This window comes from Ornithorhynchus anatinus, chromosome 3 (genome assembly GCF_004115215.2).
Source record: "Ornithorhynchus anatinus isolate Pmale09 chromosome 3, mOrnAna1.pri.v4, whole genome shotgun sequence".
NCBI lineage: Eukaryota > Metazoa > Chordata > Mammalia > Monotremata > Ornithorhynchidae > Ornithorhynchus > Ornithorhynchus anatinus.
Genome location: NC_041730.1, coordinates 7,520,796 through 7,547,341, shown reverse-complemented (window position 1 = coordinate 7,547,341; position 26,546 = coordinate 7,520,796). Strand labels below are relative to the sequence as shown.

Genomic DNA, 26,546 nt, shown 5'->3' with positions numbered 1-26,546 from the left:
CCACTCTCCCTCCAGAGTAGTATATTGTTAAATTGTTGTATTACTGTTGTATTGTACTCTGACAAGGATTTAGTGCAGTGCTCTACACACAATAAGGCCTCAATAAATACAACTGAATAAGTGAATAATGCTGTCCACCACTAGCTCTTCCCCTAGGGTGGTGCCCCTTATCCTATGCCCAGAAAGGTGCTGTCTATCCCAGCCAGATGCCCAGGGTGGTACTGCCCATCTCTAGCTCTTCCCCCAGGGTGGTGCTCTCCACCCCAACCTTTCCTCCAGAGTGCTGCTGTCCACCTCTAGTTCTTTGCCCAGGATGGTGTCCACCCCAGCCCTTCCCCAAAGAGCGGTACTGCCTACCTCAGCCTCTCCCCCAGATTAGTACTGCTCTCCCAAGCCCTCGCCCTAGAGTGGTACTGTTGACCCTGGCCCTTCCCCCTAGAGTAATAATGTTGGTATTTGTTAAGCGCTTACTATGTGCCGAGCACTGTTCTAAGCACTGGGGTAGACATAGGGGAATCAGGTTGTCCCACGTGGGGCTCACAGTCTTAATCCCCATTTTACAGATGAGGGAACTGAGGCACGGAGAAGTTAAGTGACTTGCCCACAGTCACACAGCCGACAAGTGGCAGAGCTGGGATTCAAACTCATGAGCCCTGACTCCAAAGCCCATGCTCTTTCCACTGAGCCACGCTGCTAGTAGAGTAGTACTGCCCACCCCAGCCTTTCCCCCAGAGTGGTAGTACCCACTCCAGCCCTTCCCCCAGAGTAGTACTCCCCACCCTAGCCCTTCCCCCAGAAGAATGGTACTGCCTATCCCAGTCCTTCCTTCAGAATAATACTACCCACCCCAGCCCTTCCCACCAGAGTAATACTGCCCACCCCAATCTTCCCCCTCCAGAGTGATATCATCCACTCCAGTCCTTCTTCCAGAGTGGTACTCCCAGCCCTTCCCCCTCAGAGCGGTACTGCCTACTCCAGCCCTATCTCCCAGGTGGTAATTCCCAGCCATCCTTTCCCCAAAGTGGAACTGCCTACCCCAGCCCTTCCCACCATATTGGTACTCCCCCCTCAGGTCTCCCCTTAGCCCCCGACTGGTACTGATAACCAAGTCCTTTCCCCCGGAATGATCTGCCCACCCATTTCCTTCCCCTCCCCCAGAGTGGCACTGTCCACCCCATCCTTACCCCCCAAGGTGGTAGTTCCCACCCCACCCCTTTCCACCAGAGTGGAACCCCAGCCCTACCCCCCCAAGAGTGGTACTGCCCACCCCAGCCCTACGCCTCATGGTTGTACTGCCCACCCTGGCTCTAACCCCTTTAGTGGTACTGCCAACCCCCACCCCCAGCCCTACTTCCCAGAATGGTAATAATAATGTTGGTATTTGTTAAGCGCTTACTATGTGCAGAGCACTGTTCTAAGCGCTGGGGTAGATACAGGGTAATCAGATTGTCCCACATGAGGCTCACAGTCTTAATCCCCATTTTCCAGATGAGGGAACTGAGGCACAGAGAAGTTAAGGGACCTGCCCACAGTCACACAGCTGACAAATGGTAGTGCCCATCCCACCCCCTCCCCCCACATTGACACTGCCCACCCCATCCTTCCCCTAAAGTGGAACTGCCCATCCCAGCCCTACTCTTCCCCTCAGAGTGGTGCTTTTCACTCTCTCCCCTATAGTATTTAGCACACCTCCCCTTCCTTTGAAAGTGCGTTCATTCCCCACTTCCTTTCCTGATTGGTTCAGTCTATTCCCCGCCCCTCATCAACACAGGACCATCCTCAGCACCTTTCATATCCCCCCCCACTTAGGTCCAACCCTCAGGCCCTTAGGACCATGTCCCTCACATCTCTGAAGGCTGTCCCCCAGCCCTGACTCTCTACTCCCACCTCCCCGAGGCGGGAGAATGGCCCCCTCAGGAAGGCAGAACCCAGCCCGGCATTGATATTTTTAATGGTATTTGTTAACAATAATAATAATAATTATTATATTTGTTGAGTGCTTACTATGTGCCAGGCACTGTACTAAGTGCTGAAGTGAATACAAGAAAATCGGGTTGGACACAATCCCTGTCCCACATGGAGTTCACACTTTTAATCCACACTTTACGGATGAGGTCACTGAGGCACAGAGGAGTGAAGTGATTTGCCCAAGGTCACCCAGCAGATAAGTGCTGGAGCCGGAATTAGAACCCATGATCTTCTGACTCCCAGACCTGTGCTCTGTCCACTACACCACGCTTGTTATTATTAAGTGCCGTCGAGTCATTTCCGATTCATAGCGAATCCATGGATAAACTTTGTTCAGAAGGTCCTGTCTTCTGCCATAATCCACAACCTTTCTAACAGTTCTTCCTCTATCGTTGTTGCGGTCTCTATCTAGCTGTCGGTCTGCCTCTTCCTCCTTTTCCCTGGACTTTTCCTAGCATTAGTGTCTTCTCCAGAGAATTAGTCCTCCCGATTATGTGTCCAAAATATGTTCATCTACGCCACCCTATTAAGCGCTTATTTTGTGCCAGGCACTGGGCTAGGCGCTGAGGTAGACACAGACCAATCAGGTTGGACGCAGTCCATGTCCCATAAAGGGCTTCCCAGTCTTGAGAAGCAGCGTGGCTCAGTGGAAAGAGCCCGGGCTTGGGAGTCAGAGGTCCTGGGTTTGAATACCGGCTCTGCCACTTGTCAGCTGTGTGACTGTGGGCAAGTCACTTAACTTCTCTGTGCCTCAGTTCCCTCATCTGTAAAATGGGGATTCACTGTGAGCCTCACGTGGGACAAATCCCAGCGCTTAGAACAGTGCTCGGCACATAGTAAGCGCTTAACAAATACCAACATTATTATTATTATCTTACTCCCCATTTTACTGATGAAGCGCCTGCGGCACAGAAGCAGCTGTGGCTCAGTGGAAAGAGCCTGGGCTTGGGAGGCAGAGGTCATGAGTTCGAATCCCGGCTCTGCCACTTGGCAGCTGTGTGACTATGGGCAAGTCACTTCACTTCTCTGGGCCTCAGTTCCCTCATCAGTAAAATGGGGATGAAGACTGTGAGCCCCGCGTAGGACAACCTGATTACCCTGTATCTACTCCAGCGCTTAGAACAGTGCTCTGCACCTAGTAAGTGCTTAACAAATCCCAACATTATTATTAAGTGATTTGCCCAAGGTCACACAGCAGACACAGGGCAGACAAGGGATGATCTTCGGGAGGGCTGCCCTTGAGGCCCCGAGGCCTCCGTGACTGCAGTGGCAACCCCTCCATCCGCACCTGACCCCTCTTCTCACCCGGTTGGTGCTGCTCCTCACCGGGATGAGGTTTCCATGGCAACAGCCCCTTCCAGGTGGCAGCGACCCACTCACCTGAGGGCTGCTCCAAGCCAGTGGGGGAAGTGGGAGGGGAGGGAGGACTCCCTTGGCTGCTTCCCCCGCCCCCCACTCACCTGGGTGGTACTGTCCCTCAGCGTGGGCGAGCGTCCTCTCCGCGTGGTGGTGGTGGCCATGGTGGTGGTGGTCTCCATGATGGTGGTGGCCATGTCGGCCAGGAGGGTGGTGGCCGTGGTCTCGGCGCTGAGCAGCACGGACGGCCCCTCCCCCACCAGGCGCAGGTGGCCTTCGGCCCGCACGTTGGGGTCACTCTCGGCCGCCAACGCCAGCACCTTGAGCCCATTGTAATAGAGGCCGGACACCTGACCCTGGAACGGCCGGCCCTGGTCCCGGCCCCCGATCTTGATGGCCGCCTGGCTGTTGAAGATGGTCAGCTGACGGCCTGCCGGGGCGAGGAGGGGGGTGGGAGGGACGGGGTTTTGGGGGGGGGGGGGAGAAAGGGCAGGGGAAAAGAGGAAGGGGGTGGTAAGAGGAACAGGGAGATGGAGGAGGCCGAGCGGATGAGGAAAGGGACGTGGGAGAATGGGGGGTGGTGATGGGGGAGAGAGAGTGGGGCAAGGGGGAGAGTTTGGGGGAGGGACCGGGATAGACAACCAAAGGGAAAGTCCTTGTCAGCCACGGTCCCCATCCACCCAGGCAGGCAGGGGACCCCCGGGGGGCGCACGAAGTGGTGGGGGGGAGGGGGCGCTTCCCCAGTTCGAAGGGGAAAGGAGCCCCCAAACTCATCTCCTCTTCCGGCCTCTTCTTCCTTTCCTTTTGGACTCCCCCTTGCTTGTTTCCTTACCCGTCTGTTCTCTCTCCCCTCACCCCGGCTCTGCCCCAACCACCCCAACATCCAGCTCCAGGCCCTGAGACCCAGCAAGCAGGAGACAGAGACAGAGAGAGACAGAGACAGAGACACAGAGAGAGAGAGAGAGAGATTCAGACAGAGCTGGAACGAATTAGGGAGGAACAGAGAGAAATATACAAAGAGAAGGCCAGAAACAGCAAGAGATAGCAAGAGACACAGCTCACACACCCTCCTCACCCCCCAAACTCCGCCCCCCAGCCCCCTCCTCTCTCGTCTCTGGACTTTGAAGCCTTGCAGCCCCCGACCCCAACCCCAGGGTCCCCACGCCCCCTGCCCACCAGGATCTCCAAGCATCGGAATGAAAAACGTTAAAGGGACCTCGCGCCACTGTCAGCCAAAACGCTCCAGTGTGGTTGTTTTCGCTTGGACTTTATGCAGCCGGTTAGAGCTCGGAATTAGTGCTGAGGTTCGGTTTTAAACGGATCTGGGGGTCGGTTTAACCCTCTGAGTTTGCTGCTTTTGTTTCTTGGCGTTTTGTTTCTGTTTGTTTGGTTTTTTGTTTGTTTTTAGAAAATAAATTTATTATGTTTAAGTTTAGGTTTAGCTCTGGTTTTTGACGTTTGGTTTTGGGCGAAAGAGCGGGGGCAAGGGGTTGACACTGTGCCCCCCGCCGCTCAGCTCCTGGCGCTGGGGGAGGGTTTAAGGATCTGGCTTAGCCCTCTTTAGCTTCTGGTTTAGCTCCTCGTTAGCGATCTTGTTTAGAGTGTTAGGGTGCCGCTCGCCCACCTCCACCCCCATCCCGGGCTGAGGACGGGCCAACTCGTGACGCCAGCGGCACCCACTCCAGGCCCGGTTTCACGCAGCATCTCCATCCCTCTGCCGCCCCGAGCCCGGACATTTGTCTGCCACCTTAGTCAGGCACACACTCCCACACGCACCTCTTCCTCCCTCTCTTCCCCTAACTCTATCTCCCCACCCCATCTCTCCTCAATCCCCCTGCCCTCCACCTCGTTCTCTCCCCCTACTAAATCTGACAATTACTCCCCCCTCCCCTCAAAGCCTTATTGAAGGCACATCTCCTCCAGGAGGCCTTCCCTAAGCGCCCCCTTTCCTCTTCTCCCACTCCCTTCTGCGTCACTCTGACTCGTTTCCTTCTGTTCGTCCCCCCTCCCAGCATCACAGTACTTATGTCCATATCTGTCATTTATTTATTTCTATTCTATTTCTATCGTCTCCCCACTCAGGTTGTAAACTCTTTGAGGGCAGGGAATGTGTCTCTTTACTGTTGTATTGTACGCTCCCAAGCGCTTAGTACAGTGCTCTGCACAAAGTAAGTGCTCAATAAATACGAATGAATGAATCCCCGCTCCACTCCTTACATATCTATCGCCCCTTTCGCGCTCTCCCCTTTACCTGTATCTCCCCCTTCCCTATCTCCCTCTGTCTCTCCTAAATAATCATCATCATAATAATAACTGGCATTTGCTATGGGCTATGTGACAAGCTCTTTAAAGCACTTAATCACCTTGCCCCCTCCTACCTCACCTCGCTACTCTGCTACTACAGCCCAGCCCGCACACTTCGCTTCTCTAATGCCAACCTTCTTACTGTACCTCGAACTCGTCTATCACGTCTCCGACCCCTCCGCCCACAACCCGCCTCTGGCCTGGAACGCCCTTCCTCCTCAAGTCCACCAGACAATGACTCTCCCCGGCTTCAAAGCCTTATTGAAGGCACATCTCCTCCAAGGGACCTTCCCTAAGCCCCACTTTTCCTCAAATCCCACTCCCTTCTGGGGCACCCTGACTCGCTCCCTTTATTCATCCCCCCACTTCCATCCCTACAGCACTTTTGTGTATATCTGTAACTTATTTATAATTAGTGTCTGTCTCCCCCTCTAGATTGTAAACTCACTGTGGGTAGGGAATGTGTCTGTTTATTGTTATATTGTACTCTCCCAAGCGCTTAGTACAGTGCTCTGCACACAGTAAGGGCTCAATAAATACGATTGAATCGAATGAATGATAGAAGTACTGTTCTAAGTGCTGAGGTAGATACAAGTTAATCAGGTGGGACACATGAGGCTCAAGGTCTTAATCCAGACGAGGTAACTGAAGCCCAGAGAAGTGAAGTGACTTGCCCAAGGACATACGGCAGACAAGTGGTGGAGCCAGAATTAGAACCCAGGTCCGTCTGACCCCCAGGCCCGTGCTCTATCCAGTAGGCCACATCGCTTCTCCTCTATTTTTCCTCTCTCAGCATGGTGTAGTAGACAAGGGGGACAAGGGATTGATTGTGTCCAATCCATATTGCGTGTATCCATCCCTGCGCTAAGTAGCACGAAGCAGCGTGGCTCAGTGGAAAGAGCACGGGCTTTGGAGTCAGAGGTCATGGGTTCGAATCCCCACTCTGCCACTTGTCAGCTGTGTGACTTTGGGCAAGTCACTTAACTTCTCTGTGCCTGTTACCTCATCTGTAAAATAGGGATTAAGACTGTGAGCCTCATGTGGGACAATCTGAATACTCTTTATCTACCCCAGTGCTTAGAACAGTGCTCCACACATAGTAAGCACTTAACAAATACCAACATTATTATTAGTATATTGCCTGGCACATCGTAAGTGCTTAACAAATACCATAATAATAATTATGATTATCTACCTCTATCTCCCTCCCCCAATCTATCTCTATTCTTCCTTCCCCATTCCTCACTCTATCCCTCTATCTCTCTCTAACTACCGCCCTGTCCCTCTCCATCCAACGACCACTCAACGGCTGGAGCCCCCTCCCATCCCCGTCGCCAGCCCTCCTGCCCCCTCCCCACCGGTCCTGGGTCACGAGCTGTCGCAGTCTCAGCCCAGGCTCTCCCTCGGCCTCTCCGATTGCAGGGACGGGGGGTGGGTGACGAAGAGGGGGGGATGCAGGCTTAGCCAATGGGGCCCCAGCGCCCCCTCCCCTTGTCCCACCCCCCCACACACTCCTCAAAGGGTTAAAGCTTGCCCAGCTGGAGAAAGCAGCACGATACAGAGTTTTGGGTCGGATGGTTGGTTGGTTGGTTTAGCGATTCAAAGTCGTTACAGTCCCTTTAACTTTTTGTCCTGAAGGTTTCTCACGGGTTTATCACATCTGATTATCAGCGTGTTTAGTCCCCTGGTGTCTGGGACGGGAGGTTAGGGGGTTTAGCTGGGGCTGGTCCCCAGTGGACATTTAAAAGCACAGTTATCAGCTGGTTAAGTGGACGTTTAACAGTTCTACTTCCCCCTTCCAGGTTTAGCCTTAAAGGTACAGAGCTCGCCCCCGGGGAGGTTGTGGGGGCCGAGGGAGGAGCCTGAATCTCTGTCCCTTGCCCCGAAATTTCAGGAGACCCACCAAAGTCTCTTCTGTTTCCGGGCCTCTCTACCCGCTAGCATCCTTTCTGCCCTTCCTCGGTCTCTGACTTGACACGAGGCCATTCTGGGCCACCTCCCACACCCCCATCTCACTTCCCCTCTTGACCTTTCCTAGATCCTTAGTGTCCAGGGCCAGCCTGGGGGCAGAAACCGTCCAGGCCCTGGTCTCCACAGAAACCTCTGCCACGGCCCTGGGCCCAGGACATCTCTCTCTCTCTCTTTGTGTCTCTGTTTCTGGCCAGATTTCGGGCCGGGCCCTAAAAGCCCTCCCATCCCACGCCTTTCGTTGCTTCCTAGAGACCCTTCCCTCTCCCCCTGCAGCTCCTCCAGGCTTCCCTGACTCTCCTACTGATCCCTCCTCAATCCTCCTTGCTTCGGCGAGACCTTCCAGTCCCCGAGCCCGTCAAGGTCCAGAGGGGAGAAATCTCTGTCTGGGGGACAGCAGACCTGCCACAGCTAACGACAGCGGGACCACCACCAACCCCCCACCCCCGAACCCCTGGGTTCCCGGTAGGCTCTCTCTTCCCTTAGGCCTGGGGCGATCGACTTTCCCTTCACCTGGGGATGGCCGGGCAGGCGAGGACGGTGGAAAGGAGACTGGGCGGGGTGGGGGAGCTCCGCACCTTTAAGATTGTGATTTTTAAGTGAATTAATTAATTAATTCTGGTTAATTACCTTTGTCGAGCAGCCACTCATCTACTACTCGACCAAGCCGGTAGGGGATTCTCTGTCTAGCAATCGCCAGGCGCTCGTTATCAAAGTTTCCTTGGAAAAGTTTAAAGAGACAGCAGGTTTCTCATTCGGCGAAGTCCAAAGGAATTAGAAAAGTAATTATTCAGAACTCAGGAGAATCAGCGCAAGCGGCGGCGGCGGCGGCGGCATCCAGCAAGGAAGGGAAAAGCCCCCTCCCCCTCCCCTCGGGAAGCAGAAGGCGGGAATTCTGCAGCCCCCTCTCTCTTTCTCTCCCTCTCGCCACCCCCGCGCTCCCCGCTTTCTCTCCCCCCACCCACCCACGTAGCCCCGGGTCATCCTCAGGCCCCACACGGTACCTCCTCGGGGAAATAAATAATAATAATTATGGTATCTGTTAAGCGCTTACTATGTGCCAAGCACTCTTCTAAGCGCTGGGGTAGTTACAAGTTAATCAGGTTGTCCCATGTGGGGCTCACAGTCTTAATCCCCATTTTAATAATAATAATAGGAATAATGGTATTTGTTAAGCGCTTACTATGTGCCAAGCACTGTTCTAAGCGCTGGGGTAGTTACGAGGTAATCAGGTTGTCCCACGTGGGGCTCACAGTCTTCATCCCCATTTTACAGATGAGGTAACTGAGGCCCAGAGAAGTTAAGTGGCTTGCCCCGGGTCCCACAGCAGGCAAGTGGCGGAGCCGGGATTAGAACCCACATCCTCTGACCCCCAAGCCCGTGCTCTTTCCACTATGCCACCCCCCCCGACACACACCTCCCAGATGGCCCCAGACCAAGAGAGGAATGACTATGAAATGAGAGGGCCAGCAGCCGGAAGGTCCGAGATTAAAAGCAAATTTAGAGGCTTGCCGGTGGCTCACCGTCCCGGGGAAAGGGGACCGGATGGGGGCGGGGGGCGTTTAGAGGGTTTAGGTAGGGGTGGGAGGAGGCGGCAATTCTGAACGGTTACTAGGTTTAGAGGGTGGTTTAGTGGGGGGGGAGGGTTAAGCGGGGTTTATGCGGCATTATTTAGGGGGGATGCCCGCCGGCACACGCATTTACCACAGGATTGAGAAGCCCCCCTCCCCTCCTCCCCTGCCGTTTCCCCTTGCTTTCCCCACCCCATCACCCTGCTTGAAGGCACTTTACCGAAGGCAAGAGACCTTCCCTGACTCAGTCCTCCTTTTTCCTCTCCCACTCCCTTCTGCGGCGCCCTGATTTGCTCGCTTTATTCATCCCCCTTCTAGGCCCCGCAGCACCTACAGACGTATCTGTAATTTATTTATTTCTATCAATGTCTGTCTCCCGCTCTTGACCGTAATCCCGTTGCGGGCGGGGAATGTGTCTATATATTGTTATAATGTACTCTCCCAAGCGATTAGTCCGGTGCTCTGCTCACAGTGAGCGTTTAGTGGATACAACTGAGTGACTCACCTGCTTTTTCTCCTTCCCTCCTCCAGCCTGCACCCCCCTCCCCTCCCTATCCTCCACCCGCTCCCCATCACCCCTGCTTGGCCCCTTACTGTTTCCCTGACCCACACACGAGCACAGAGTCAGTGTCTCAGGCTCTCAATCTTCTTCTCATTCTCCTCCTTCTCCCCTCCCTCTGACACTCGGGCAGCACAGATTGCTCAGAGTGGAGGACGCTCGGGCCCTGGTCCAAGCCCATGGCCACTTTTGCTGCTCCAAGACCAGCCCAGCTCGGCTTCCTATGCCCCTGCTGCTGCTGACCAGAGCTGCACGGAGGCAAGATCTACCCTCTCCCCCAAATAGGGACCAGGCTTTGGGGCAGGGAACCCAGGAGCTGCAGGGCTAGGCTGAGTGGCAAGGGAAGGGGGTTGTCTGCTCTGAGCACCAGCTGAATACCTCCTAGTCTTTCTGCCCTCTATCCCTCAAAAAATAAAAAAATGATGGTTTTTGTTAGCGCTTACGAGGTGCCAAGCACTGTTCCAAGCGCTGGGGTAGAGAGAAGGTAAGCAGATTGTCCCAGGTGGGACTCACCGTCTTAATCTCCATTTTACAGACGAGGTGATTGAGGCACAGAGAAGTTAAGTGGCTTGCCCAAGGTCACACAGCAGACAAGTGGTGGAGGTGGGATTAAAACCTCCTCTGACTCTCAAGCCTGTGCTCTTTCCACTGAGGCACGCTGCTTCTCTCAAAGCCCCGCACTCCTCACCATCTCCTTGCCCTGCCCCCCTCATCCTGCCTCGACCCCCCTCCCCTTTTTCGTGCATTCATTCATCCATCCAATCGTATTTATGGAGCGCTTGCTGTGTGCAGAGCACTGGACTGAGCGCTTGGGAGAGGACAACAATAAACAGACATATTTCCTGCACCACAAGGAGGTTACAGGCTAGAGTCTGTTCGGGGCTCCTCTCCCAGCCCCGTCATTCTCCTGGTCCGCTCCCCTCTTCTTCCCTTGCCTCTCCCCTATCCCTGCCCCTCCCCAATTCTCTTCTCTGTCTGCCTTTCACCATCATTCCTCCTCCTCTTGGCTACCATTCAAGCCAACCCCCAACTCCTCCTCAGGCTTCCAATCCTGCTCTCCTTTGCTGCCACTCCCACACCTCTCTCCTTCCTTCCCTCCCTCTCCTCCACTTTCTATTTGCCCACCTTTCCGGCTGCTTGCTCCTCTCCCACCAGAAGTCTTGGCCCTCCTCACGTCCCAGCTTCGAGCTCCTCTCCTGGCTCCTCGGCAACACCGTCCCTCGAGACTGTTCACTGGTTTGGGGTAAGGAACGTGTCTGCTAATTCTATCGTATTCCCCTGAGCGCTTAGTATAATGCTCTGCACAAATAAGTGCTCAACAAAAGCCACTGATTGATTTAGTGACAGAGGGGGCCAGGGCCAGGCCCCTAGTGGGAAGTGAATGGAGGCATCCACCCTTAAATGTGTCAGAGCCCTGACCTGGAAGTCAGAAAGACCCGTGTTCTAATTCCCATTCTGCTACTTGTCTGCTGTGTGATCTTGGGCAAGTCATTTCACTTCTCTGTGCTTCAGTTACATCATCTGTAAAGTGTGGGTTAAGACTGTGAGCCCCACGTGGGACAGGGACTGCGTCCAACCCAAATGACTAATATCCACCCCAGCACTTGGTACAGTTCCTGGCACATAGTAAGTGCTTAACAAATTCAACAATTATTATTATTACTGGGGGACTCTGGATGCGGGCTATATAAGTGATCATTCATGTCTGGGGGCTGGTGTGTGGATATAAGCCTGCAGGGATGGAGTGACTCCAATTCCCTCTAAGAATTCAGGGTCTTCCCAGAAAACTACTGGTCTCTAGTTACAGTATTTGTGTGCTTGTGGGTGGCTACACAAATATCATCAGAACTCCCCCATCCCCATCTCCACCCCTCTAGACTGTCAGCTCCTTGTGGGTAGGGAACTCTTTACCAACTAACTCTATTGTATTCTTCCAAGTGCTTAGTAATTGTCTACACCCACTGTCTCAAATTCCTCTCCTCCGATTCTCTCCTTGACCCCCTCCAATCTGGCTTCCACCCCCTTCACGCCACCAAAACTGCCCTCTGAAGGTCATCAATGACCTTCTTGCCAAATTCAATGGTCTCTACTCCATCCTAATTCTCCTAGGTCTCTCAGCTGCCTTCGATCACCCCCTTCTCCTGGAAACATTATCCAACCTCGTCTTCACTGACACTGTCCTAGTTCTCCTCCTATTTCTCTAACTGCTCATTCTCAGTTTTTTTAATGGGCTCCTCCTCTGCCTGCGTTGCCTGGACTTATTCCCTTTCTTCTTCCCCCTTCTCAGCCCCACAGCACTTATGTCCATATCTGCCATTTATTTATATTAATATCTGTCTCCCTTCTCTCTAGTCTGTAAGTTCGTTGTGGACAGGGAATGTCTGTTTATTGTTGTATTTTACTCTCTTAAGCAATTAGTACAGTGCTCTGAACACAGTAAACGCTCAATAAATACGATTGAATGAATGAATGCTTTACACCCCCTAGCCATGGGATTCCCTCAAGGATCATTTCTGGACCCCCTTCCATTCTCCATCTACACTTAATCCCTTGGAGAATTAATTCACTATCTTCTCTATGCGAATGATTCCCAAATCCACGCCTCCAGCCCTGATCTCTTTCCTTATCTGAAGTCTGGTATTTCCTCCAGCCCGCAGGACATCTCTACTTGGATGTCCTGCCGATACCTCACACTTAACATCTGCAAAATAGAACTTATCTTCCCACCCAAACCCTGTCCTGCCCCTGACTTTCCTATCACTGTAGAAGCCATCGCCATCCATCTCAAGTCCATAGTCTCGGTATTATCCTCGACTCATCTCTCTTATTCAACCCACATATTCAACCTGCCACAAAATCCTGTCGGTTCATCCTTTACAGCATCACTAAAAATCTATCCTTTCCACTCCAAACTGCTACTATGTTCATCCTAGCACTTATCCTATCCTGCCTCGATTACTGCATCAGCCTTCTAGCTGACCTTCCTGCCTCCCGTCTCTTCCCATTCCGGTCTATACTTCATTCTGCTGCCCAGATCATTTTTCTACAAAACCATTCAATCCATGTTTCCCCACTCCTCAAGAACCTCCAGTGGTTGTCCATCCACCTCCAGATCAAGTAGAAACTCCTTACCATTGGCTTTAAAGCACTCAAACACCTTTCCCCTTCTTACCTTACCTCCCTGATTGCCAGCTCGCACACTTCACTCCTCCAAAAGCCAACCTATTCATTTTACCACAGTCTTACCACTGCCAACCCTCACCCACATCCTGCCTCTGGCCTGAAATTCCGTCTACTTCTGGGTGGGGCTCTGTTTGGGTTGGGCGGCTGTTGGGGTCTGAGTTTGTATCAGATTGGAGTTCTATCCAAGTGTCTACCAACTCTGTTAGTTTGAACCCTCCCAAGCACTTAGTACAGTACTCTGCACACAGTAAGCATGCAATAAATACCATTGATTCATTGACTGAGCATCTGTCTCTCTGGGTTTGCTGACCCAATCCCTAATTAAGCATCTGTTCTGGGAGGGTATCATTGCTCTGGTCCACCCTAAGTGCCCTGTCCCTACTGGGGTCCTGTCCAGGCCTCGAATTTGGGGGTCCAAAATGCAGCAGGGATGGCTTCAGACCCCACCCAAGGCCACATGGTCTATGCCATGGTCCCAATACCTATGATACTCATTTCTTCCTGCTGTAGACTGTAAGCTCATTGTGGGCAGGGAATGTGTCTGTTTTTTGCTACATTGTACTCGCCCAAGCACTTAGCACCGTGCTCTGCACACAAGTGCTCAATAAATATGCCTGAATGAATGAATGAATGTTCTCTGCACCCTTACTCGCACACTCACACTCCTCCTGGGCCAGAGTTCAAGGTTTGGGCTTGGCCTCCCACTGAAGCCCTATTGCTCCCAGCTCTTATGGGGTCTGGGTCTTTCAATCCCAATCTCTCTCTCTCTCCATATCTCTGTTCCTTCATTAGGATCGTCTGTCCCTGAATGTCCACATCTCTCAGTCTCTCCATCTTTGTCTCTTTGCAACAGTATGCGTGAGTCTCTGCAACTCTCTTTATGAAGGTCTCTGTTCCAAAGTTTTTCACCACATGTCTCTGGATCTTCCTCTATCCCTTTCTGAGTGTCTGTCGCTCTCTGCCTCAGTTGTCCATTCAACTCATCCACATGGTTGAGTTTCTTCAATTTTGTGTGTGTTTGTGTGTGTGTTCATTCCTCAGGCTCCTATCAGATCTCTGAATCTCTTCCCTTGGGTCTCTGAATCTCTCTCCAGATATCTTAGGGCATCTCTCTTAGCAGGCCTGGTTCTCACAGGCCCCTGTGTGACTATCTCTCTGGGTCTTTCAGCATTCATATCTCTTCATCTTTCGTCCTCCTCCCTGTTTCTGAATCTCTCGCTTCTAATCTTTTCATTTCTTTTTCCCTTAGTTTAAAGGCTTTCCCTTCTCTCTGCCTCCCTCCATGTCTGTAAAGCTTCCTCCCTGCATATCTCTGCAGCTCTTCTTTTTTTTTTTTAACACTGGATCTGGGTGTCTTGCATTTCTCTTCTCTCCATTTCTCTCTTGCTCCCCTCTTTTCCTGTGTTTCTGTAACTCATGTTTTTTTCCACTATGTTTTCTTGGATTTGTTTCCAGTTCTTTCTTTGCATCTCCCTTTCTCTCTATTTTGCCTTGCATCCATGTCTCTCTGTTTCTTGGAAGCTTCATTCCCTGTGCCCGTTTTCTCATGGCTCACTCTCTCTGCATGCCTTTAGGGCTCTCTTACTCCGCTTCCGAGTTTCCTCCGTGCCTCTGCATGTCTTTCCGTCTCTGTCCTTGGCACTCTCCAAATAGCCTCCAATTCTTTTTTTAAAAAAATGGTATTTGCTAAGTGCTTATTATGTTCCAGACACTGAACTAAGCACCGGGATAAATACCAGCTAATCAGGGGTGACCCATGTGGAAAACATGGGGCTCAAAATCTTAATCTCTATTTTTTCAGATGAGGTAACTCATGCACAGATAAATTCAGTGACTTGTCCAAGGTCACACAGCAGACAAGTAGCAGAGGCGGGATTAAAACCCGGTCCTTCTGACTCTCGTTCTCGTACTCTATCCACTAGGTAATTTTCTGCCCCCAAATCTGCCCTTCTCTCTCCTTCCCTACATTTTTCTCTTTAACCTTCTGTACTTTTTCTCTCCTTTGTTCGACCTATTCCTATGTTTCTTCCTCTCTCGTTCATCCTTCCCTTCCCCCTTTTCCCTCCTCCCCACCCTTCTCCTCCCTTCCAGAATGCTCCGTCCCCTCACTCACCCCCACCCATAGTTCCTGGTCACCCCCAAACCTCCCCAAGCACCCTCTTCCCTTCTAGGACCTCCTTGACGTCCTGGCGTTCGTGGCGTTCCTCTTCCCACTCCCCTTAGACCCACCCTTAGTCCCTTCTCTCCTGATGGACTCCCCGCCGGGTCCTCTTCCCTTTACATCCCCAGCAGTGGCAGCAGTCCCCAGCCACTCCCGGACTGGTCTGTCTTTTCCCTCCCCTTCCCTCCCTTTCCCGGTAGACCGGGCCGCCCCTCTCCCGCCCCCCCCCCCCCCCCGCCTCTTTCTCACCCTCCTCCCCTCCCCTTGCCCTGCCGCTCTCTTCCTCTCTCTCTTCCCTCCCCATTGGCCCCGTCTCTCCATGTCTCTCTCTCTGTCTCTTCTCTCCCCACTGCCCCCGCCTCTCTGTGGCTCTCTCCCCCCGGCTAACCTAGCCCCTCCCCCGCTGACCTCTCTCCCTCTCCCCGCTGGCCCTGTCCCTCTCTCTCTGCTGACCCCCTCCCTCCTCTCCCCCCTCCCCGCTGACCCCTTCTCTCTCCTCCTCCCCACTGACACTGCCCCCCCCGTCTCTCTCTTCTCCGTTGACCCTGCCCCCATATCTCTCTCCCTGCTGACCCCGTCTCTCCCCACTCCCCCCGCTGTCCCTGTCTCTCTCCCTCTGACTCTGTGTGTCTCTCTTTCTCTCCCCTTCCCCGTTGGCACTATGCCCCGTCTCTCTCTTCCCCGCTGATCCTGTCCCCTTATCTCTCTCCCTGCTGACCTCTTCTCCCCCCCGCCACCCTGTGTCTCTCTCTTTACCACTCTCCCCTTCCCCGTTGGCACTGTCCCCCTGTCTCTCTTTTCCCCGCAGTCCCTGCCCCCTTATCTCTCTCCCTGCTGACCCTGTGTGTGTCCCTCTTTCTCTCTCTCTCCCCGTTCCCGTTGGCACTGCCCTTAAATGTCTTTCCCCGCTGACCCCGTCTCCTCCCTCCCCCCCACCCCCGCTGGCCCTCTCACCCCTCTGACCCTGTATGTGTGTCTCGTTCTCTCTCCCCCTCCGTTGGCACTGCCCCCTGTCTTTCTCTTCCCCGCTCACCCTGCCCCCTTATCTCTCTCCCTCCTGACCCCATCTCTCCCCACCCTCCCGCTGGCCCTGTCTCTCTCCCCTCTGACCCTGTATGTGTGTCTCTTTCTCTCTCCCCCCTCCGTTGGCACTGCCCCCTGTCTCTCTCTTCCCCGCTCACCCTGCCCCCTTATCTCCCTCCTGACCCCATCTCTCTCCCCTCTGACACTGTGTGTGTCTCTCTTTCTCTCTCTCCCTCCCCGTTGGCACTGCCCTCTGTCTCTCACCCCTCCCCTGCTGGCAGTGCCCCCCCGTCTCTTTCTTCCCCCCGATCCTGCCCCCCCGTGTGTGTGTGTCTCTCTCTCTCACTGTCTCTGTCTCTGAGTCCGTCTCTCCCCCGTCTCTGGGCCCCGCCTACCTGCGGGGTAGCGTTCGTTGACGGGCCAGCTGTCCACCTGCAGGGTGGCGTTGCCGCCGCTCCGGGTGAAGCGCACCACATGGTACTTGCCGTCGCTCACGATGGCGTTGGGCTCGTCGATGGCGATGTCATCCGTGCCCACATTAAAGATCACCCCCACGGTGCCCTGGTCCTGGGAGAGGAGTGGGGTTGGTGATGGAGGAGGGGGTCAGAGTGCAAGGAGAGCCACCCCCGGGAGGGAAGAAGGGGAGGTCAGCGGGCCTGGGGCAGGACGAGGAGGACAAGATCCGGGCTCTGGGCAGGGGACGGGGTGGTGTGGGGGCACAGCCCCGGCCGGGGGGTTTTTCCTAATCGCTCCCCCTGCGCCAGGCAGAACGGAGTCCCGGAGGTGAGGTTCGCACGTAACGGCTCCAAGCTTTCCTCTCCCGGCAGCTCTGATTTCTGTAAGTAGGTCACCGCTCAGGGACGAGAGGGGGAAGGGGTGGGTGTGCGTGTCCACCGATATCCACGTGGGTGGACACCGAATGCGGTGGGTAAGCTGGGGGGAGGGGGCAGGAAAGGGGGAGCTGGGGGCTCAGACACCGAGAATTGGGGGCCAGGGAGGGGTCTGGGCGTTAGAGGGTAAGGGGTAGAAAAGGGGAGGTCGGGGGTGCCTGTGATTGTATTTAATAATCATAACGAGGGTATTTGTTAAGTGCTTACTATGTGCCAAGCACTGTTCTAAGCATTGGGAGAGATATAAAGGCATCAGGTTGTCCCAGGTGGGGCTCACAGTCGTCATCCCCATTTTACAGATGAGGTAACTGAAGCGCAGAGAAGGTAATTGACCTGCCCAAAGTCACACAGCTGACAAGTGGAGCCGGGATTAGAACCCCTCGACTTTTGACTCCCAAGCCCGGGCTCTTGCCACTAAACCTCGCTGCTTCTTCGCTGCTACTGTGGGCTGAGAGAGTGGGAATCCTGGGAGAATTTGAGGCCGGGCTGGGAGAGGGGGGAAAGTGGAATGGAAAAATCCTTGGCTGGAAACAGGGAAAGGGTGACAGGTCTCTATGCAGGGAGCAGATTTGGGAGTGGGAGTACCCCTAAAGAAGAGAGGATGACTGGATTCTGCACCTGGCACCCCACACCCACCCACCCACCCATCCACCCACAGCCTCCTCTTTGCTTACTCGTCCCTTTATTTCCTGCTCTGTTCTTCTCACAGGCCTGATGCCCCGGGCAGGGCCAAGGCTCGGGCCCTGGCATCCAGACACGTCCAGCCCCACCAACACAGACTCAGCCAAGAGCACCACCAATCACGGTGTCTTACACACACACACTCTCACACACACACCACCTGCCTTCACTCACCCCGTTCCCACCCCCACGGGGGGTCTCATCTCTCCTCCCCCTTTCTGCTGAGAGTTGGATTCATTCATTCATTCATTCAGTCGAATTTATTGAGCCCTGATTGTGTGCAGAGCACTGCACTAAGCGCTTGGAAAGTATACTACAGCAATAAGGAGGGACGACCCTGGGAGGTGGAGGAGATAACTCGCTCTAGGCAGAGAATGTGTCTATCAACACTATCGTATTGCATTCCCCCAAGCGTTTAGTACGTGCTCAACGCACAGTAAGCGCTCCATACATAGTTGGCGAAGCAGCGTGGCCTAGTGGGTAAAGCTCGGGCCTGGGAGTCAGAAGGTCACGGGTTCTAATGCCCATTCGGCCACTTGTCTGCTGTGAGACCTTGGGCAAGTCACTTCACTGCCCGGGGCCTCAGTGACCTCATCTGGAAAATGCGGATTGAGACTCTGAGCACCACGTGGGACAGGGACCTGTGTCCATCCTGATTTGCTGGTATCCACCCCAGCGCTTAGTACAGGACCTGGCGCAGAGTAAGCGCCTAACAAATACCATAATAGTTATTATTGCAACTGAGTGATCGACTGATTGAGAGAGGGGAGTGGGGAAGAGTAGGTAGCTTGCTGGGAAGGGCGAGCGAGAGTGGCTCTGACTCTCCCCACGCCTCCTCCCCTTTCTGGATGTACCTCAATTTCCCCTTCGGCGACCGCTCAGTTTCCATCTCCCTTCGTTCCTGAAGGAGCGTCCTCTATTCCTATTTTCTGGAGGGGGCGAGAAGAAGAGGGGCTCCCTGCCTCTTTTAGGAGTCGCTGGGTGGGGGGAGATCGAGGAGGAGGCCTAGAGGCTGGGAGGGGAGTCCAGGATCTGGGGAGAGTTGGGCCTGGGGCGAGGGAGGCCGGACGCCTGGGTTCCCCGGAAAAATGCGGTAGCTCTGAGCTGCGCGCTCCGGGGGAAGAGCCAGCTCCCGGGTGCCGTTCCCAACGAGAAGTCAGTTGTCACTTCTGTTAAAGTCATTAATTCCTAATTCCCCAATTACCTCATTAGGCGGCGGTGGGGAGAGAGCGGTCGCTCCTACAGCAAATAATTATGGGAGTCAAAATTAATTTGGCAAAGTGGAGCGACGCTTTATTAGAAACGTCAAATTGCTTTTCTCTTATTTTGCTGCCGCCTCCCCGTTCTCCCGGAGCTGTTAATGAAGCCGTCGTGGGAGCGGCGGAGACGATGTGTCACCGCTGGGGAGTCGGGGAGGGGGGAGAGGGGGTCTCCGCCGCCGCCCCCCCCCCCCGGGAGGGATGGGTGAAAGTGGGTCCCAGGCGTCCGGGCCCAGGCCTCTCCCTCGGGGCTAGCCTCCCCATAGGCCCAAATCCTAGCCCTCCCTCCTTTTCTTCCTCCCTCCTCCACTTCCTTCTAGAATCTCTCCCCATCCACCCACCCACCCACCCACCCATCCTCTCCCTCAGCACGAGGCTTCTCGCCTACTCCTCCCCCACCCCTCACCCACCCCGCTCTCTCCAGAAACCTGAGTTCTGCCCTCCACCCTCCCATTCTCCCCCTCACACTTCTCTCTCCTTCCACGACGCTGCCAAAAGGTCCCTATAGAGAAGGGGGCGTGGGAAGGGAAGCATTCAGACCCCGCCCCCTCCCCTATAGGGACCCTGAGAGATTCTGGGAAGCAATCCAGTGCTATAGTGAGACCTGGGAGAGACGCGGCAGGGAATATTGCAGGGATCAAGGCGGGGAGCATGGAAAAGCCTCGGCCAGCACTCTTGGTTCCAGAGACCCCTCTCGCTCCAGGCCTGGTGGGCAACTGCAGGGAAAGCTCTGACCCCACCGACCCTTCAGACAACAGACACGACCCAGCGCCCTCGCAAACACCCACGCACTCACCTTACTTCGGATGGGATTTCGGGATGGAAAAAAGCCACGGAATTGGAGATCATCACACCCCTAGTCACACAGCCCCAGAACGCATCAACTCCGGTTCATACAGGGAGACCACAAGCCTACACGCCCACAGCCGAGCCCTCATTCACAGCCTGATAAACACGGGGACCCACACATTCACACACGCCAGGAACATACAGATACCAACACCCACATCTACACACTCCAATGCACGAACCCAGGGATATAAATACAGGTGTGCCCGGGCCCAGAAAGGCCCAGGCAACTAGATACAAGTGCCCAACACACCCGTATTCCCCCCAAGACAGCCACGCACAGGCACGGTTACACGCTTTTACGCAGTCGCTCACACGAAGGTCACATATCCACGCACCCAGGACCAGACGCAGGGCCGAGCCCAGGCATTTTTTTACTTTGGCCTCTACTAAGTGATCAGTAAATGATGATGGCGTTCGCTAAGCGCTTACTATGTGTCAAGACTCTTCTGAGCGCTGGGGTAGATAGAAGCTAATCGGGTGGGACACAGTCCCTGTCCCACAAGGGGCTCTCACTCTTAATTCCCATTTTATAGATGAGGTAACTGAGGCTCAAAGAAGTGAAGCCACTTGTCCAAGGTCACACAGCAGACATGCGGCAGAGTCGGGATTAGAACCCAGGTCTTTGCCGATATGAGCTAGGAAGGGGCAAGGAACAGGTTCCCTAATGCAGGTGGTATTTGGGAACCTGTCTACCCCAAACACAAGCCCCTCTCCCTGGGGTTTAATCAGGGCTTCACCACAGCAGGGGAATGGATTCCATAGATGTGAGAACAGAGGGAGGGGGAAAGGAGAGGGCACTGAAGGGAGAAGTGTCCATGGCCTTCTAGTTAAAAATGTTTCTGTTTGTCTCTCCCACTTAAGAGTGTAAGTTCCTTGTGGGCAGGGCACCTGCTGCTTTTTTATTCCGCTCTCCCAGGTGCCTAGCACAGTGCTCCGCAACAGGTGAGCACTCAATAAATACTATTACTGGGGCCTTCCCCACTAGGGCTGAGGGGCTTTTACCCCAAGTACAACCCCTCCCTCCACAGCAGCGGGTTGCGGCTAATATTAATAATGATGACGATTATTATTATGGTACTTGTTAAGTGCTTATTATGTGCCAAGCAGTGTTCTAAGCGCTGGGGTAGATACAAGAGAGAAGCAGTGTGGCTTAGTGGAAAGAGCACGGGCTTGGGAGTCAGAGGTCGTGGGTTCTAATCCCGCTCTGCCATTTATCAGCTCTGTGACTTTGGGCAAGTCACTCCACTTCTCTGGGCCTCGGTTCCCTCATCTGTAAAATGTAGATGAAGACTGACAGCCCCACGTGGGACAACTTGGTTACCTTGTCTCTACCCTAGTGTTTAGCACAGTGCTTGGCACATAGTAATCGGTTAACAAATACCATTATTATTACAAGTTAATCAGGTTGGATACAATCTCTGTCCCAAATTGGGCTCGCAGACTTAGTCCCCATTTTTTACAACCGAGGCACAGAGGAAATGAAGTGACTTGCCCAAGGTCTCATAGCAGACAAGTGGTGGAGGCGAGATTAGAACCCATGACCTTCTGATTCCCAGGCCTCTGGTCTACCCGCTACATCATGATGCTTCTCATATTGGGGTTGTGCCCCCAACAGCAGAGCAACACCCCAATGAGCCCCCCCCTCCCCAAGTCCAGGTCTTCCCCAACCCCCTCCCTTCAGCTCTCCCAAAGCCTCTCCCTGTCTGCCACGCCACCACCTCCATCAACTGCTATTTCCAGCTCTGCTCAGCTCAGCCTGGGAGTGGGGGAGGACGGAGGACAACTTATTCCTCTCATCCCCTCCCTCCTCCTCCTTCCCACACCAGTCCTCTCACAGAATCTGCTTTCCGGGCCCTCGCCTGCCAGAACCCAGGTGTCCTGTCCCCTACCTCCAATCCTCTCCTTGGGATCCAGGTGCCCTGACTGGGGTTGTGGGGATGTGAGATCGAGGTCCAGAAAGGAGCTGGGTGGGAGAAGAGGTCCAGAGAAATCCAAGGATGGAGAGATTCGAGGGCACCGATGGTGGAAGGGACAATCAGGGGAACTGGGCACCTGCAATTTATTTATTTCTATTAATGTCTGTCTAGACTGTAAACTCACTGTGGGCCGGGAGTGTACCTGTTTATTGTCCTATTGTACTCTCCCAGGGGCTTACTAAAGTGCTCTGCACATAGTGAGCACTTAAGAGAAGCAGGGTGGCTCAGTGGAAAGAACCTGGGCTTGGGAGTCAGAGGTCATGGGTTTGAATTTCGAATCCCAGCTCTACCACTTGGCAGCTGTGTGACTGTGGGCAAGTCACTTTAATAATGTTGGTATTTGTTAAGCGCTTACTATGTGCCGAGTACTGTTCTAAGCGCTGGGGTAGATACAGGGTCATCAGGTTGCCCCAAGTGAGGCTCACAGTTAATCCCCATTTTACAGATGAGGTAACTGAGGCACAGAGAAGTTAAGTGACTCGCCCACAGTCACACAGCTGACGAGTGGCAGAGCCGGGATTCAAACTCATGACCTCTGACTCCCAAGCCCGTGCTCTTTCCACTGAGCCACGCTGCTTCTAATCTCAACTCTGTGTGATCTGTAGGCAAATCACTTCCTTTCTCTGTGTCTCAGTGACCTCATCTGTAAAATGGGGATTAAGACTGTGAGCCTCATATGGGACAACCTGATTACCCTGTACCTACCCCAGCGCTTAGAACAGTGCTCTGCACATAGTAAGTGCTTAACAAATACCAACATTATTATTTTTATTATTAATAAATACTACGTATATATATATGTATAAATGTGTTTATATCTATAGTTCTATTTATTCATATTGATGCTGTTGATGCTTGTTTACTTGTTTTGATGTCTGTCTCCCACCTTCTAGATTGTGAGCCCATTGTGGGCGGGGATTATCTCTCTTTGTTGCTGAATTGTACTTTCCAAGTGCTTAGTACAGTGCTCTGCACACAGTGAATGCTCAATAAATACGATTGAATGGATGAATGAATGAAAAGCCACTGAATAAATGGGCACAACAAGAAGAACTGTGGTATCTCTTAAGCACTTTCTAAGAGCCAAGCACTGGAGTAGTTAACGATAATCAGGCTGGTCAGAATCTCTTTTCCACTTTAGGCTCACAGCTAAGAATGAGAGAGACAGTGGGCATTGCCTCCTCACTTTTCAGTTAACAGTAATAATAATTATTATGGTACCTGTTAAGTGCTTACTATGTGCAAGGCACTGTTCTAAATGCTGGGATAGGTTCAAGTTAATCAGGTTGGACACAGTCCCTGTCCCACGTGGGGCTCACAGTCTTAATCCCCAGTTTACAGATGAGGAAACTGAGGCCCAGAGAAAGGAAGTGATTTGCCTACAGATCACACAGAGGTGAGACTAGAACCCAGGTCCTCTAACTCCCAGACACATGCTCTTTCAACTAGGATATGCTCCTTCCATGTCCCTATTTATTTAGGATCCCCAGGACCCTCTGCACAGTCCCTTTCCCACAGGGGAAGCAGCATGGAGGGCTTGGGGATCCGAAGGTCACGGGTTCTAATCCCAGCTCCACCACTTGTCTGCTGTGTGACCTTGGGCAAGTCACTTCATTTCTCTGGGGCTCAGCTGCCTCATCTGTAAAATGAGGACTGAGACTGTGAGCCCCATCTGGGATAGGGACTGTTTCCAACCTGATTTGCTTGTCTTCACCCCAGCGCTAAGTACAGAGCCTGGCACACAGTAAGTGCTTAACAAATACCACAATAATAATGATTATTATTATTAGGGGACTCACAGCCTAAGAATGAGAGAGAATGGGTATTGAATCCTCATTTTACAGTGTGGCTCACTGGAAAGAGCCCGGGTTTGGGAGTCATAGGTCATGGGTTCGAATCCCAGCTCTGCCACTTGGCACTTGGCACAGTCACTGTGTGACTGTGGGCAAGTCACTTCACTTCTCTGTGCCTCAGTTATCTCATCTGTAAAATGGGGATGAAGACTGTGAGCCTCACGTGGAATAAGGTGATGACTCTCTATCTACCCCAGTGCTTAGAACAGCGCTCTGCACATAGTAAGCGCTTAACAAATACCAACATTATTATTTTACAGACAAGGAGACTGAGGTCCAGAGAAAGGAAGTGATTTGCTCATGATCACACAGTGGACAAGTGGCAGAGCTGGGATTAGAACCCAGGTCCTCTGACTCCCAAGTCTGTTCTCTTTCCACTAAGCCACGTTGCTTCTCTAAGCCACCTTGTTTCCTGGCACATGGGGTAAAGGGACTGGCATCCCAGGGCCTGAATCAAACCTGGGTTCGGGGTGAATCAGGATGCAACCTAGGGACCGTGGAGGTGTTGGAGAAGAGAAAAGGAGGGAGGAGGAGGCAGGGGGTTCAGAGGGGTGCCCTGGGGAGAAGCAGGGCATTCAGTATGGCCTGGTGGAAACAGGCCTGGGAGTCAAGAGCCCCAAGCTGGTGGGTCTCAGTTTCCACATCTGTAATATGGGGATAAAATACTTCCTCTCCCTCTCAGATTGTGAACCCCGGGTGGATTATTTTATATTATTTTTATGTCTACCATAGTGCTGGGCCCAAAAATAGCATAATTGGAATTATTAGGGAGGGGCCTTGGAGGGTTGCTCTTGGCAGCATCAGCGGGGTTGGGCGTAGTAGATGGGAAACCTGAGGGGGAGTCAAAAGGACCTAGGACTTCAGGGTCACCTCTGGTGGATGGGAGGTGGGGGGAAATCCAGGAGGCTTGGTCCAGGAAGTTTTTCCTGATAACTCCCGCTCCCCCTGTCAACATCCCCATCACTTACAGAAACATGGGTATGTTTGGAAGCGGTATGGCATAGTGGAGAGAGCAGACAGCACGGGCCTGGGAGTCAGAAAGTCATGGGTTCTAATCCCAGCTCTGCCACTTGTCTGCTGTGTGATCTTGGACAAGTCACTTCACTTCTCTGGGCCTCCATTACCTCATCTGGAAAATGGGGACTGAGACAGTGAGCCCCACGTGGACCAGGGACTGTATCCAATTCAATTTGCTTGTATCCACACCAGCGCTTAGTACAATGCTTGGCACATAGAAAGTGCTTAACAAATACCATAATTATTAATAGTGGATAGAGTCCGGGCCTGAGAGTCAGAAGGACCTGGGTTCTGATTACAGCTCTGCCGCTTGTCTGATGTATGACCTTAAGCAAGTCATTTTACTTTCTGGCCTCAGTTCCCTCACCTGTAAAATGGAGATTAATCTCTGTCCAACCTGATTAGCTTGCATCTACCCCAGCGCTGAGAACAGTGCCAATAAATACCATAAAAAAAAAGAATTATGGGAAGCAGCATGGTTTAGTGGAAAAAGCACAGGTCTTGAAGTCAGAGAATCTGGCCTGTAATCCCAGCTCTGCCAGTTGCTTGCAGGGTGACCTTGGGCAAGTCACTTCACTTCTCTATGCCTCAATTTCCTCAACTGTAAAATGAGGATTCAAAACCTGTTCTCCTTCCTACTTAGACCGTGAACCCCATGTGGTACTGAATCTGACCCGATTATCTTGTAGCTGCCCCAGCACTTAGCATTCATTCAATCATATTTATTGAGCTCTTACTGTGTGCAGAGCACTGTACTAAGCGCTTGACAATGCTCGACAGATAATAAGCAGTTAACAGATACCATTAAAAAATTCAGATCACATGGCCATCTTCCTTCATTAGATTGTAAGCTGCTGGAGGGCAGGGAATATCTGCTGTTGTAGAGAAGCAGCGTGGCTCAGTGGAAAGAGCCTGGGCTTGGGAGTCAGAGGTTGTGGGTTCTAATCCCAGCTCTGCCGCTTGCCAGCTGGGTGACTTTGGGCAAGTCACTTCACTTCTCTGTGCCTCAGTTACTTCATCTGTAAAATGAGGATTAAAACTGTGAGTCCCACATGGGACAATCTGATCACCTTGTATCTCCCAACACTTAAAACAGTGCTTTGCACATAGTAAGTGCTTAACAAATACCACCTTTTTTTTTGTTTTCTGAGATGCCCTCTCTCCCCCTCCCTGGGCCTCAGTTTCCTTATCTGTAAAGTTGAGGAGTCATTACCCATTCTTTCCCATTCTTAGACTGTGAGCCCCATGTGGGAAAGGGACTGTGCATAAGGCCTTGGGGACCCTTACTAAATATGGACACGGAAGCAGCGTGTTCTAGTGGAAAGTGCACGTGCCTGGGAGTCAGAGGACCTAGGTTCTAATTCTGACTCCACCTCTTGCCTGCTCCATGATCTTGGGCAAATCACATCACTTCTGTGGATCTGGGGTGTTAAATGCCTGTTCTCCTTCCCTCCAAAAATGGGTGTCCAGTGTGGTTCAGGGACTGTCTGAGCTGATCATCTTGTATCTCCCCAGTGCTTAACACCACAATTATTATTATTGATATTTCTACTGCTACTGGAACTCGAGAAGTCTCCAGCAGCACCCCAGACCGCTGCGTCCGAGGCTTGACTGTGTCCATTCAAACCGGAAAGGACCCTTTAAGACGTGAGCTGGGTTGCACTTCCAGGGGCGCTACCGTGAGGGCATGGGAGTCATAGGCATGTGACTGTGGGTTGGCCGATCTCTGGTTGGGGGTGTCCCAGCTGCTGTACCTAATCGCCCCTGACTCTGTCTCTATGGGCTACACAAGGGGTCACCAGGGGGTCACCAAAGTGACCCCTCAACAGCTTGTCCTGGTTGGGCTTGCCTCTGGGCTCCAGGTCTGGGCAGGATTCTAAGGGACACAGAGGCACTGGGGCAGGGCCAAAGTAAGCTATTCTGGG

The 26,546-nt window shown here is 52.9% G+C and overlaps 1 protein-coding gene across 37 annotated transcripts in view; it reads right to left on the bottom strand.

The window, feature by feature from the left end:
• The window catches only part of NRXN2 (neurexin 2), a 176,888-nt gene that overhangs the window by 52,091 nt on the left and 98,251 nt on the right, over window positions 1-26,546 (bottom strand). For 27 of the 37 annotated variants that reach the window (XM_039911367.1, XM_029061746.1, XM_029061768.1 and 24 more), the window contains 3 exons: window positions 16,489-16,660; window positions 8,227-8,316; window positions 3,429-3,754 (listed from right to left, as the gene is read on the bottom strand). In XM_039911367.1, coding sequence (XP_039767301.1) covers window positions 3,429-3,754; window positions 8,227-8,316; window positions 16,489-16,660 — 588 coding nt within the window. The remainder of the gene's footprint in view (window positions 1-3,428; window positions 3,755-8,226; window positions 8,317-16,488; window positions 16,661-26,546) is intronic. The other 10 variants (XM_029061760.1, XM_029061771.1, XM_029061773.1 and 7 more) reach the window with 1 other exon arrangement.